Below are 15,028 nucleotides of genomic sequence, written 5' to 3' on the forward strand. Positions count from 1 at the left end.
AAGCTCCAGACTGCTGCTCTTGTAATACGCACAATGTCCACCAGAGAACAGCCACACTTTCATCAGGGAGAACTATAATACATTATAAAACAAGTTCGTTGTATGTAAAAGAACACAAGCTTGACAAAATTAACAGATCTATGTGGATTTGATAACAACAAAAGGCAAGAAGAATTCCAGCACAAATCTAATCTTTATAAATACGTCCAGTATAATTATGCTCCTCTGCTCAGTGGCAAACAAATGCACTGTGGTTGTTTTGTAACGTTCAAATTACTATGTTACTATTTACAGTTCAACCCACTGTTCCAGGCTTTTGAAATTGGGGTCAGCTACATGGAATACAAGACTAAATGATGTTGTTCCAAGTCCAATCTGTCTTCCTATAGTGTGCAGAGTTGTTGCCAGGAATATAAACAGCACAGCTTAGAGTAACACATGTACTTCCTCCGTCATGTGCGCACAACACACCGGGCAGATCGATGCCTGCTGCCATATGAGAGCTGTGTGTGATGGGCAGCCGCAGGGGGTGGGTCAATGTTCTGTTGCCTGCCTCTTTCTTTCTGTGAATTCTCACATTCTCTTAAGCGCCGATAGCTGCAGCTTATGCTTGCACCGTTCTCATAGAGAAAGGATAAACGTCTTTGGGCTTAAGGGAAGCTCACAACATTATTATCCACTTCAAACATTTGCAATGGGGAATGCCGGACAGTTTTACATGATGGGATTTTGATTGCAAAATTTAAGAGAGAAGGAAGGACTATATTCTTCAGGCAAGATAAAGTAAGTTGTTTGAATCATCTCGTTTTGAGATTATGACAAAAAAATGACTAAATACTTAAAAGTATTAATATAATGTAATAGGTGTAACTTGTGCCTTTATACTGTGTTATAAAAGTGTAGCTTGAGTATGAAGAAATGCAAATATATGGATTTGGAAATTAGAGCATGCTTTTGGTAGGAAATTGTAAGTAACAAGATATTTGAATTACTTTTACACAGATGTACCAAAAGGCATGGATAAACCATCATAACTGCAACAATATAAATACTTCTACAAAATATAGTTAGGCCAGTCGATCTCTGCTTGCTCAATCTTTATGATCCTTTTCTAAGAAACAAAGATTTCCATTCAATATTTTAGCTCAATGAAAGTCAACATGCAACTTTAATGGTTTTTAATATTTGATTGACAGTGAGAATATTAGAGCAGTGCTTCTGTTCTTAAGCCGTGCCAGGTCATTTGCTTTCAAATCTCAACTTCATTTATTCATTTAAAGCAGCGCTGTGATAAAAGATGCATGGGGAAGGTGGACACGGTGACAGAGATGCATTTATGCCAAAAGGATGAGAACATGACACAAAGGTAAATGTCCAGGTGAGACGTGAGCGAGGGTCTGTGCCCACTGTCTGATGTGAGGCAAGACTTAAGCTGTTCACTGCTGTTTTAGATTCACCCAGTGACCTTTTATTTTTGAGAAGTTTTTAGCCCGTAGGCTTTACTAGACAGGAAAGTAGTGTGAAATGGGGATGTGAGAAGGAGAACATGCAGTACATTACAGTACATTACAGTACATTACAGTACATTACAGTACATTACCGTACATTACAGTACATTGCAGTACATTACAGTACATTACAGTACATTACTGTACATTACCGTACATTACAGTACATTGCAGTACATTACAGTACATTACAGTACATTACCGTACATTACAGTACATTACCGTACATTACCGTACATTACAGTACATTACAGTACATTACCGTACATTATCGTACATTATCGTACATTACAGTACATTGCAGTACATTACAGTACATTACAGTACATTGTAGTACATTACAGTACATTGCAGTACATTACAGTACATTATAGTACATTACCGTACATTACAGTACATTACCGTACATTGCAGTACATTACAGTACATTGCAGTACATTGTAGTACATTACAGTACATTACATTGTAGTACATTACAGTACATTACAGTACATTGTAGTACATTGCAGTACATTACAGTACATTACAGTACATTGTAGTACATTACCGTACATTACCGTACATTACAGTACATTACAGTACATTACAGTACATTGTAGTACATTGCAGTACATTACAGTACATTACAGTACATTGTAGTACATTACCGTACATTACCGTACATTACAGTACATTACAGTACATTGCAGTACATTACAGTACATCGGGATTCAAACTCACAACACTGTGGCCGGCTGCACTTGGAGCCTGGCATACGTCTGCTGTGCCATAACCACCTGACCACCGGGCAGCACCACGGTGACCTTTAAAATCAAATTGAGTTTCTTTCCCATTATTTCTTTTTTTTTGTATTTGTCTTTCAATCAATCTAACATCACAGCCCATAATACTCCTCCAGGCGTTCTGAATAATGTGATTTCCATTAATTTACATATTTGCATTCTATCTCTGCCTGTATTACATTATTTTCTATAATTACCATTACTTCAGCTAAAGGTCTTTGTCCAAAATGCCATGTTTTTTATTGATTTGCTGTTGTAAATGTGTGTAAATGAGCCAAGTTAAATTATTGAGTCAATTGTATTTTAGGATGACATTGATACATTTAGGAAAGTAATATTAATGAAGAAAAAGCACACACTTTGCCTTGTTGAATGAATATGATTATTTGCCTTTGTTGATCCCGCAGTTTAGTGACACTTTGGATGAATAAATGAAAACTTAATTTGTCTTGCACACAATAGCATATCAAAATATTACATAAAGGAAAAGACATGGAGACTGCTGAAGCACACAGGCAACATTAAAGGGCAGTCCATGTGTCAAAGCAGGGTATCAGGGTTAGTTTTTTGAGCAGCTGAATACTCTCTTGGTCTTCATTCGAGGCATCACAAACTTTCGTCCACATGGAAGAAGACAGTATTCGGTTCCCACCACAAGCAGGGCAAGATTCCGAGAGCATTTGTCGGCCAAAAAGGAGATGCTGTCCATTTGTTTCCCTGAGATCTTGTCTCCTCACAATCTGAGACACAATTGCAGAGACAATGCTCCAACTCAGCACTTAATGCAGACAGCGTTTCAGATTTGTCAAACTGTATCATTATTGTGCCATCAACTTTAAAAGTCTGTAATGTTCTTAAATGTTTTTTGTTGTTGCTGGGATTTTTCAAACTTGGCTGTAATGTTAGAGTTCCAATAATTAGCTATCATTGTGTTACACTAGCGTTGTTGTCCAGCTCCACCAGTGAGTGGCTAGGTGCATTTTTCCTAAATTAAAAATTAATTATTTTGTCTTTACTGTGTTCCTGTTAAAATCAATGAATTGTCCAGTTATAAAAACAGCACATTTTGGTTGTATAGTAAGTTGTGCTGTTTAAAAGACCAACAATGGCAATGTCATTAGCATATTTAATTAGTGAGCAGTTGCTTTTATGTTCTGTTTTCATTGGTATCTTGATTTCCTTATTATGATTTATTTTAAATGAACAGCACCGCTAATTGTGCAGTTACAGGAGAAATCTCCTCCTTGTTCCCAAATGAAGATGTGGTATACTTTGAATAAAGATGTTGTGTGGCAGAGGGAGAACATTGTGCAAACTCCTAATTTCATCACATTATCAGAACACAAAAATCCTCTTATAAGCACCAGCTAAGCTGAGGAAAAGCCATTTTCATTATGAAAAATAATGTCTTCACCATCTGTAATCAAAAGGTATTGATCACCTCAACAAGTCACATTTGAAAAAAGGTAAATTGCTGCAAACGTCAAATATAATATTTGAGTGACAAAGTTAAGCAAGACATTATTTTAAAATGTACCAACTGTAATTCTTAAATACTACAATAATATGTAAATTTGTCCTTTGTTTCCAGACAGTTTCATTCATATTTTATATTCAAATTGTTCAAATTCTAAATGGATCATGGGATGATGCATTGAAACATTTACACCGTCTAGTTTTCTCTTCCTGACGGCTCATTTTGTGGAGATAAATATAATATGTGGAAAATTAAGTCATCAAATTACTTTATTTTATATAATGTCTTAAAGATGCACTCAATGTCAAATGCCTATAATGTTCCACACTAGGGCATTAAACATCTCTTTAGCATATGTCGGTGTAATCCCTCATTCGTCCAGGCGTGTTCCATAGTAGAAAAAGCTTCAGTTGTAGGTAAAGGACATTCAGATGCTAATCAGGTACTCAGGGTGGTTGAGCCAGGGTCTCACAAAGACAAAGAGGATTCTAATAGCCCATTAAGATTCTGAATAGGCTAGCTCGGTAGATACAAGGGGGGAGTTTCTGTTGAAACAAACAACTCTTTCTACTTCAGGAAGGCTCCTCCCAATGGGCGGGTCTTACCACAGAACAGTATTAATATCGGAGTTCTCGACCTAAATTCTGTTATTGACAATGACTCTTGGATGAGAGTCGAAACGTCTATTTTTTCAAACTGAGTCCAGATGACTACAACTGAAGCTTTTTCTACTATCTCTTTAGCATATATATTTAAGTATGGTTTTATTTAGTACCTTCAAAAACCTTCTTAACTTGGTCTGCTGTTGCCTGCTTGTATTCATGGACACAGATACATTTAATGTCATACTCTGGAATATATATACCGGTAAAAATAAATCAATAACATTTCCAAAGCAGAGAAAAGCAGGTGGTTTACCCAGAAATGTTACACAGTGCACTTTTAAATGTAGGTTTATGAAAATTGATTTAAAGACTGAGCAAAGGCAGCTTCCATAACATCCTTATAAAAACACCTGCACTCTTTTATCAAAGGTTCAGCTTCCTTCCTAAGCTTCCGAAAACATGGCAGTATTATTGTACCGTTGGTCTTGCCCGTGTTATCCAATTAGGTAACAATTAAGTAGTCATGTACCGTAAACAGTGGAACTGTGTTATGCACTGTTATTGCCCTAAAACCAAAATTTCCTGTGTAAAATGACACTGATCATTGCTGTATTTGGAAATATCCAAAATGAGCTGGAAGGAAATGTGTGGATTTCCTCAGACTTTCAGAAGTAAAATAGATAACACATGTTCCAAGTGCAGACTCAAACTCATGAATTGTATTAAATAAAAAAAAAAAGATTGACCGCAAACACAGAAACCACCACAAGGGGCACAAACCAGGATACTCTTCTGCCAGTCCTAAGCCTGCATAAATCCAACAGAGCAATGTGTATAGCACTGTAAAACTCAACAAACGACAACTTCCAACCAAGGTGACCTCGGGCAGTTAAGATAAGATTAAGTGGCAAAAGCAATTGCAATTTTTATTCTTTTTTTGGTTGTTTAATTAAAACCAAATAAAATGGCTTTCAATATACATTTCTTGAAGTTAAAAAAACACTTCTCTATTCTCTAATAAACTAATATTTAACAAAAAAAAAAAGTCACATTCCTTCCTTTAAACCACATGCTCACAGGATTGGCAAAGATTACGACTAAAAAGAATCTTGCAAATAATTGACGAATAGAAATGACTACATCCTGATAACAAATCAAATTAGATGACTTGCACAGCCGTTTATTTTAGGGTAGATTTCCCCTTTTCGATGAGATAGTGTGGTGGCTGTGAAAAGCTTTAACCTGCCAAGTCTGCGCATCTCAGCCCCAAAGACATTACACTCAGCGTTCCTGAGAAGTGAACTTACATAAGGCTCTGGGTTACTGGGTCAGGGCTGCAGACGAGGGTTTGATTGAACTCGGGACGTTCTCTCCAGCACCGCTCTTTGATGTCCGCCAAATGCGTGTGTTTCTTGTGTTAGTGCAGATATGGATAAGGAGCGTGGATTTTATCGTCAAGTGGATGTCCAGGACCAGGCCCACTACATCGTCGCCTTTTTCGTCCTGGTGATCGGAACGGTTGGAGTCACTGGGAATGCCTTGGTTATGTACGCATTTTTCTGGTGAGAATTATTCCCTGCATGAAACAAAACACATGCACTGATACTAGAACGCCCACAGCGATGGAGCTACACTGCTTTGTTTTGTTTTACATCGCAATATTTAGTTTTATTCTTGTTTCTACTGCTATATACTCATCAAGCCATGATAAACAGGTGCCACAGTGGGGCGCTAGAGGGAATGTTGTTGTGTCCTTTGGCGGGACACTTCACCCACATTGTCTAGTAAAGCGCTTTGAGTGCCTTGAAGGTGGAAAAGAGCCATACAAATACACGGTACTGATAACAATAATAAAGGTAGACTCAACTGTTTGAATTAACGAACAGGATTTTGATCGACCAGTTATCATTCAAACCAAAATGGGGCAAATTGTTTAACCTCAATTCTATCAGGTTATTTGTACTAAATATTATCCAATAACAGAAACAAAATATAGCCGCAAGCGGCAATGATCGGCCCTCGCCACGCCGCCGCCACGCCGCCGCCACGCCGCAAGAGGAGGGGGCGCTAACGCGCCCCAATTGTCCTTTTATTACGCCTACTGCTGAATCTGTGACGCTGTCACATCTTCTCCCCTTTGTTTTACCATCAAAAAGCTATTTTATTTTGAATTCTTGGCAAAATGTGCGGCTTTGCCGCACAGACACCGTGACTCTTTGAATGAAAATGTGGATAACTTTTGATGGTCCTGAAGATGAGTCTCACCAAATTTCAGGTTAATAGGGCTGACGCCCTGGGAGGAGTTTGTGAAAGTCTAAAGTGTAAACATGAAAGGTTTCGGTCATCGTTACGGCAACGCCATAACAATTATGACATGAGTCATTGACTTTTTTGATGGGGATGCTAAAATTGAGTTGTGTGTCAAATTTCATATAATTTCGCAAAACTAAACATTTAACCTCCATATAAAATCTGTAGGGGGCGCTGTGGCGCCAAATGAATTTATTTCACTTCAAGTAGGTTTAGGGCAAAGAGTTTAACAACTGATTCTAATTTGACGCAATTCGGACTTTATCTGCGCAAACGGCAGAAATTTTAAATATGGGAGATTTCTGAAATTCTAGCTACAGTTTGCGGCTTCGCCGCTCAGAGACCGTGAGAGGTATCAATGTAATTTGGATAACTTTTGATGTCCCACTCCTCAGTAGCATTTTCACCAAATTTCAGCTTTTTAGGGCCAACGCCCTGGGAGGAGTTCGTAAAAGTACGACGTTTGGAAAAACTCCGAAGTCATGTTTAGCCATTTTTGAAGCAATATGGCCGACATTTGGTTGGGCGGACGGCATTGCCGTAATAATATTTTTTACTTCTCTTGTCACCATCTACCTCTGCGCCAAATTTCATGATTCTACGATCAGATTTTTTTTGGGTCATTTCCCATCTCTCAATGCATTTTTGGTACATTTGGTGGCGCTGACGCGCCAATTTTTTTTATTTTAGAAAAGGGAAATAGCCAGAATGTAGAGAGGCACGATTTTTAGAGGTGTGCAAATTTTTGTGACTTTTCGTCAATGTTCACTGGGTGAAAAATAGGGGGGTTGGTCCCGAGAAGAAGAAAGAAAGAAAGAAAGAATAATATTCCGATGCGAAAACAATGTTTCCCATTTTTCAAATATCATAAACTATACATTTTCGGAAAGCGCTCGCGCTTTCCTACCTCATGGTGTGGGTCCCTGGTCACTGACGGGTACTTTCGATAATTTTGAGTGGGCTCCGCCCACTTTGTGTTTTTGGCCCTCTATACAGTAATAATGTTCAATTTTTGCATTACATGCTTATATGCACGGAACATGCAAGAGATGGGGAACGTATTCGTGAGCTACTTAGCGCAAATGAGTGCTTTATATGGGGATGACGACCGCTTCGCGGTCGTCATCCCAATGTAAAGTGCTCGTTTAGTGCGAACTTTTGCACGGGCTTCGCCCGTTTACAACGGTAATGTTCCATTTTCCTACAACTAATTAGTATGCACGGGGCGTGCATGAGTGGAGGAGTGCGTTAGTGAGTGTTTGGAAGTGGGCGAGCGCTTCGCGCTCGATTTCGTGCGCACTACGTGCGCACTTTCGCAGCCGTGCTTCGCACGGCCTTACGAGATTAATAGGCCTCTCGCCAGCTTGTGGCGCTCGGGCCTAATAAGTGTGTTTGTTGACTTGAAATTCACATGCCTATTTAATACACTTGGTAATTAGTTCAGTCAATTATAAAGATAAAAGCTTAGCTAAAATCCCAGAAGCACAAGATAATATGGCCAACTCTATCAAGCTATGATCCTCAAATAGATAACCAAAAACTACATGGCTCATCATTACTTCTACTGACGATAGATGCTGCATGTATGTGGAATTTACAATGGTTTCAGGTAAAGAATGAAAAAAAGAAAAGAAAAATAAGTTACATAACAAATAGAATGTTTTTAATACAAAAATAGTTAAACTTTATAGATGTATTTCCTGAAACAACACAGTCAAATTATTCATGATTGGGCCAGATCCACTAGTCTGAATTTACCACTATAATAGGACGATGATAATTTATCTTGTGATCAGACCTGTGGGGGTGAATCACATTTCATTTGTCAAGGTAAATGAAACAATCATAATAATACCTTCCGCTTGTAATGTGCTTGACAGGCTATCAAAGCCTCTCAAAGCGCAGCACTGTAGTCACTATTCATCACTCCACACTGCCTTGAGGCAGACTGACTGAGGCTGCTGATCTGCGCCATCGGTCTCTCTGTCCGCCGCCAATCACTCACACACCACATCCACAGGCAGATGTTTTGTCTAAGGACACAATGACATAACTTGGTCCCAGCGGGAATCCTCTGATCTTTGGGTTGGTGACATCAAAAACATCAAATCACTTTTACCAAAGGACTCAGCTTTTAGTGTAATTTAAAGTTAAGGTACGGCTCCAATAGCCCTTACTGCTGGAACTTTATGTGACCAAAACATTTACCTCATATTTAAATACTAGTGAAATGGAGCACAAGAGAAATCTGGGACAAAGCTGATGGACAAGATGCTCGACTGATTACACAAACGTGGTTGCATCCAGGTGATGCAGTGACATAAATAGCATGTTTGTAGTATGTACAGTGGAAGCACAACATGGCAAGAGCAGCTTTACTGGGCCACGTGATCTTGATTAAATAACACATCAACACCAAAATGTTAAATGTTAAAAACAAGAATGTTTATATGCATTTGATTCAAACCGAGCAAAGAATGTAGCTGTGATCGGAGTGCATTTGTCACAAGGGCAGGAGGTCTTAAAGGCTGCCTACAGGCAGGAAATGGTTCAATGCTTTTCGAACTGCACTGAATAAATGAATGCATAAATCCAGTAGTTTAGCCAGCTACTTAATCTACACAGTCAGCCTAGTGTGAAAACCTAAACCACATGCAGCGGTTAGTAAATAAACTAAGCTTTATCAAATCACGTAATCCACAGCAAAAAGACAGTTGGTCCAGAAATTCACATAGAAAAATAACAAAAACATATAATATACTCCATGCCTCATAAAAATGCTTATTCTCGAACAAGGCATTACTCCTTTTTTTTGTTATAATGTTGATAATATAGTAACCAGAGTTGGATTTAAACAAATCAACTAACAGAGAAAACATTATATGATACTCACTTGAAGGCATCAAATTGGTTTTATCAACTAGTGTTTTCAGTACCATTATTATATCACAATACATCTCAGCAGCAGTTATGTCTGAAAGCCTAAAGCAGGTAGTCTATGATTTAACGTGACTTAAAAGCTGTTTCTACGACAGCAACATCCTTTTCGAGACGCATCACACAGCAATAATCACAGATATTAGGAAAACATTTACACAAAATCGTATTCCTTCTTGAACACAAGTTTGTGTCTTTGTGCTTAGACTTTTTCTGAACTCAAATGCAGCGTGTGTTCCCAAATAGAAAGTGTTGCTGTACAAACAATATGCGCTCCTCTTGGGTACAGCTACAGTGAAAAACCAAGTGAGAACCAAGAGACAGTTTAGGGCCTTACATGTCTTCTGCATTAAGGACCAACCTCTAGTGACACACAAACATGTGTGGCTTTATCAGATGCTGTATCACTCGATGTCCACTCAGCTCACACTTATTCAGCCCACAGGCTCTATCTCGGCGCAAACGCCGTCATATTTTGCTTACTAAAACTAAATCAAAAATAAATAACCAAAACCTTTCTGATGACTAAAATGGCATATATTTGTGTCAACTAAAACTATGACTAAATTACTAGATTAATTTTGTGAATTAACGAAAACAAAGTCAGATCCAAGCTCCCCATTTTCAGTGAGAGCTCCAGACCACACCACATACAAACTAGGGAGCGAGTACATGACCCATGAAACAATGCAATATAATTATCAAATATAATTATCATATCATATTTACCTGTAGAGTAAATAATGCTTATAAGCACATCCCAAATGGGGCACCAGAAAAACTCATGTTGGGAAAGAAATCACTACACTGATATCAATATATCAATATATCAATCAATCAATCAATCAATCAATCAATCAATCTATATATATATATATATATATATATATATATATATATATATATATATATATATATATATATATATATATATATACATTGCCTTGGTATTTCTATAGTTTCTCGTGTTCTTTGTTGCGGATGTTACCACTGCAATGTCCACCACCACGGCTTTCCTCTGCCCCTTGTCAATATATATATATATACATATATATATATATATATATATATATATATATATATATACATATATATATAAATTTTACTTCAAAACAAAATTTTACTTTAAAACAACATTTTACTTTAAAACAATGTATCTCAGATGTAAAACTCCAAAAATGGAAAAAATAGATGGATACCAGTGGAATGTACTTTACAGCAAAAAAAGAAAAAGCAATAACAAGGACATGGATGACAAGGACAAAGCCAACTCTCAAGGACTGGGCTGAAATAATTTGGACATTCATAAAATTGAAAGGCTGATTTTTTGCTGGACTTTAAACCAGGAGGACAGACACAGGAGGCATATGCCAGACTGATTTTCCACGGACCACTTTTTTTGTTATGTTGCTCTCTGTGTCGTGTTCTGTTAATATACTCTAGAGTCACGACAGAAACAACAATCATATTTTAATGAGTGTATAGTATTAGTCCTTTTTGTAAATACATTAAATCCTTGGTCTGTGTCTTTATATAGCGCCAAGAGCCATCGGGATCGATAAACATCATGCCCCATCTTGCCCCTGGGGCCACAAATGCCCAGGTCTTGCCTAAGGGCAAAAAAAATAAAAAAATAAAATAAAATAAAATAAAATAAAATTATTACTTGGCATTTTTGGCGGGCCGGATTATAAAGACAAACGGGCCGTATGTGGCTTGGCCACCCCGGTCTAGATCGACATAAAAGCATGTTTTACACCAGGCTAAACCTTACACAGAGCTCTACACATCGTAAATTCATCAAACTCTCTTCATTCTGTTACTGTATGCTCTAGTTACAATTATGAGCTCTGCACATACATTCAGATTGTCCACTCCACACATGCTCAAAGCCAAGTGCTTGTCTCGACTGCTAATCTTCCCTAACACTCGTAACAATAGATGCTTACGTAAGTGTTCAAAAGCAATAATTCATGTCCTAGTATGTGTCCTTTTGGGACCATTCAATGCCTTTCTCGTCATCACTGCAATCTATAGGACTGTAAAGGATAAAAAATACTCTTGAATAGCTCAAAAGAGGTATGTGTGCTTTGTTGTGTTTTCTACTGACAGATTTTCTTTCAATACAAATACTATGCAGCATCCACACATTGCATTTCGAGTTTCTGCTTTTAGGGGATTAAGTCATGACCCTCAAACTTCCATAAATAAACTAAGCAGTAACAAATCACAATGTTGTGTCTTTCAGCAACAAGAAGCTAAGGACTCGACCAAACTACTTCATCATGAATCTGGCCATCAGTGACTTCCTTATGGCCATCACACAGTCTCCCATCTTCTTTGTCAACTCCCTGTACAAAGGATGGGTCTTTGGAGAAACCGGTACTTACCTGTTGCCCTGCGCTACAGTCTGCAGTTAGCTATGTTCGAAATGTCTGAGAAACCGCAGATCACTTGAACAATTTTTAGTGAATACAAATCCTTAGATTAGACAAATGTGAGGTACAAATAAATGTATATTTTACACATTTGCATGTGCCTTAATGTGAATTCACAGTCAAAGCCAGTCATTATTCAAATGTTCTCCTGATTTGTCTCTACAGGGTGTAAAATGTATGCCTTCTGTGGGGCTCTCTTTGGAATCACATCTATGATAAACCTTCTCGCTATCTCTGTAGACCGCTACATTGTTATTACCAAACCACTGCAAGCCATACGGTGGACATCCAAGAAACGAACTTGCTTCGTCATTGCACTTGTTTGGGTCTACTCTTTAGCCTGGAGCCTTGCTCCACTTTTAGGGTGGAGTAAGTTTGACTCTCATGACTCCTCTGACATTAAATCTTGCAGCATGTACTGAGCACTGACCCTCTCCTTTGACTTTATCCAGGCTCCTACATCCCTGAAGGCCTGATGACCTCGTGCACATGGGACTATGTGACATCTACTCCAGCAAACAAAAGTTACACTTTGATGTTATGCTGTTTTGTATTCTTCATTCCCCTGGGAATTATTTCTTATTGTTATTTGTGTATGTTCCTGGCCATCCGCCATGCAAGCAGGTAACTACATTTTCATTATCCTGTTGAGCTGATGTACAGCATAAAAATAGGTATTTTTGAACATTGTTTATTGCTCTCTGAACAGAGACATAGAGAAGCTGGGCTCTCAGGTGAGGAAGTCGACCCTGATCCAGCAGCAGTCCATCAAGACTGAGTGGAAGTTGGCCAAGATTGCCTTTGTTGTAATCATTGTGTTTGTGCTTTCCTGGTCGCCTTATGCATGTGTCACTCTGATCGCCTGGGCAGGGTAAATATATGCAACGCCTAATGGCTTTTCAATTGTCTGACTGCTGATGTTAGAGACATGGAGTAAATGATAGGATTCTAGTTTGTATAACTCCTAAGGACTCATCTTATCAAATTATGTTTGAGAGATGTAAGCACTGTAGGGCTGCATCAACAAACCAAAGGAAGACAGACCTGACTAGAATTATGTGAAAATACATTTTGGGATTTTGCAATATGGTGAATTGTCAGTAAATATGCTTTCAACAGTTTAACATACAGTGTTTTCTCTTAATAATAGTTAAAATCTTATAAAACCCTATTGTTTGATTAATCAAATGAATAATTACTGACATTGCGACAACCAAAATAACCATTAGTTGCAGTCCTGATGCAGTAAATGCTAACTCTAGTCACACTTTTATAAATATGCTGTAGTTTCAGTTGATTAAAAATCTCTTTCAGATATGGAGGCATTCTCAACCCTTATTCCAAAGCTGTTCCTGCTGTGATTGCCAAAGCTTCAGCCATTTACAACCCCTTCATATATGCCATCATTCATTCTAAATACAGGTTAGTGCAGCTTCATTCAAAAAATAAAAATAAAATGCCTAAAATTAGCATTATATTATTGGATGTTATTTTCACAGGGACACTTTGGCTGAGAAATTCCACTGTCTCCACTTCCTGGTCAAAACCCAGCAGAGGGACAATATGTCTGTTTCACAGAGCGAGTCTTCTTTTAGAGAATCAGCGCTGAGCAGACAGTCCTCAAGCTCTAAAACTAAGTTTCAAAGAATATCCTCTATGTCCACAGCTGACACAGTAAGTTTGTAGTTACACTAAAAGGCCTGTACAAGAGCATGTGTACAAATATAGTTCCTGTCATTCCTACTTTATACCATTAGATATTATTATGTGATGTCAGATGCCATAACACGCTCTTACTTGTTCTCTTTGTTTTGCATCCAACTGTAGCAGGTTTGGAGTGATGTAGAGCTGGATCCTCTGGACAAGGGCCACTGCATACCTTTGAGCTTCTCTCTTTGCACTCTGACGGAAAAAGTCAACAAATCAACAGAAAAAACAGACAGAGGTGGTAAACGTGAAGACTTAAGGTATAGATATGACAGCAACTATCTTATATTATAATCTTTGTGTAACAATCATTATTGAATTATTGTATTTCTAGTTTACCGTCACAAACAACGAGAGCTCTTTGAACAGGTGCAGTAGAAGTACACAAGTGACTCTAGACTCTACAAAAAGACTGCTGTCTCCAGAGGGAGACATCAGGATGAAGCTGGAATGAAGAGAAAAGCCACCAGGATCAGAACGGACTGACAAGAGCTGGGACTACAGATAATAAAAGTGCCAGTTTAATTCTGGGAAGTACTGTAACTGTGACATCCAAGGATTGAGTTGCTGATTATTCAATGGAAGCCATTGCTAACACAAAATACAAGCTGCACAAATTAAAGCCATATGATTTTGCACAACATCTGAGACAATTGCGGACATTCTTCTCAAGCAGGAAATCAGCATCTGTTACAAAGTTTTTACACTTTTACAATTTAAGAATACACATTTGTTTACTTGTGGAAATACATATGTTGTGTCGACATTTCTCCAAAGTTCCTTTTGAAGTCAACCTAATAATAATATCTGTCTACAAAGGCTCTTGTGTTTTTTGTTGGCGAGCATAATTGTCTTTGGACTATGATGTTGGTGCTTGTACACACGGCTATTTGTGCAGTTATGTTTCATATTTGTTCGTTATGATTAAAAAGACGATACATACTTTAGGAATATTTTTATATACATTAGTTAGACAATTCAGTAATTATTTAATCTTCTCATATAAAACTGACAGTTTTGTAAAACAACTATTTTTTACTGAAAACACTACACCCTACAGTAAGAGGATGTTGGTCAGGTTTTATACTTTAATTGTATTTGAAGAAACATACTGTTATCACAGAAATCACTCTCACTATCAAATGTCATTGTACTGCACCATAACGACACCTTTCTCTCTTACAAATGTAACTTTTGATGCTATTGGTGATGTTTTGTAATATATATTTATAGTGAAAAATAAAGAGATTTATAAGATTCAAAA

General features: G+C 37.8%; 1 protein-coding gene across 1 annotated transcript; it reads left to right on the forward strand.

The window, feature by feature from the left end:
• Positions 1–511: 511 nt before the first annotated feature.
• On the forward strand, positions 512–15,028 carry opn4xa (opsin 4xa). Its single transcript, XM_072455488.1, has 10 exons — positions 512–783; positions 5,794–5,934; positions 11,868–12,001; positions 12,223–12,426; positions 12,510–12,681; positions 12,767–12,928; positions 13,372–13,479; positions 13,557–13,731; positions 13,885–14,024; positions 14,099–15,028. The coding sequence occupies exons 2-10, from the start codon at positions 5,801–5,803 to the stop codon at positions 14,127–14,129; spliced, it is 1,260 nt and encodes a 419-aa protein (XP_072311589.1). The 5' UTR covers positions 512–783; positions 5,794–5,800; the 3' UTR covers positions 14,130–15,028.

The sequence above is a fragment of the Eucyclogobius newberryi genome, unplaced genomic scaffold (genome assembly GCF_026437365.1).
Source record: "Eucyclogobius newberryi isolate DKJ021-1_F unplaced genomic scaffold, fEucNew1.0.hap1 SCAF_2, whole genome shotgun sequence".
NCBI lineage: Eukaryota > Metazoa > Chordata > Actinopteri > Gobiiformes > Gobiidae > Eucyclogobius > Eucyclogobius newberryi.

Bases quoted from the DNA above. Each gene is read 5' to 3' on its own strand.
- opn4xa (XM_072455488.1), top strand. From the start codon at position 5,801: ATGGATAAGGAGCGTGGATTTTATCGTCAAGTGGATGTCCAGGACCAG. The intron at 13,480-13,556 runs GTTAGTGCAGCT...TTATTTTCACAG, and splicing joins ATCATTCATTCTAAATACAG to GGACACTTTGGCTGAGAAAT. The intron at 13,732-13,884 runs GTAAGTTTGTAG...ATCCAACTGTAG, and splicing joins CTATGTCCACAGCTGACACA to CAGGTTTGGAGTGATGTAGA.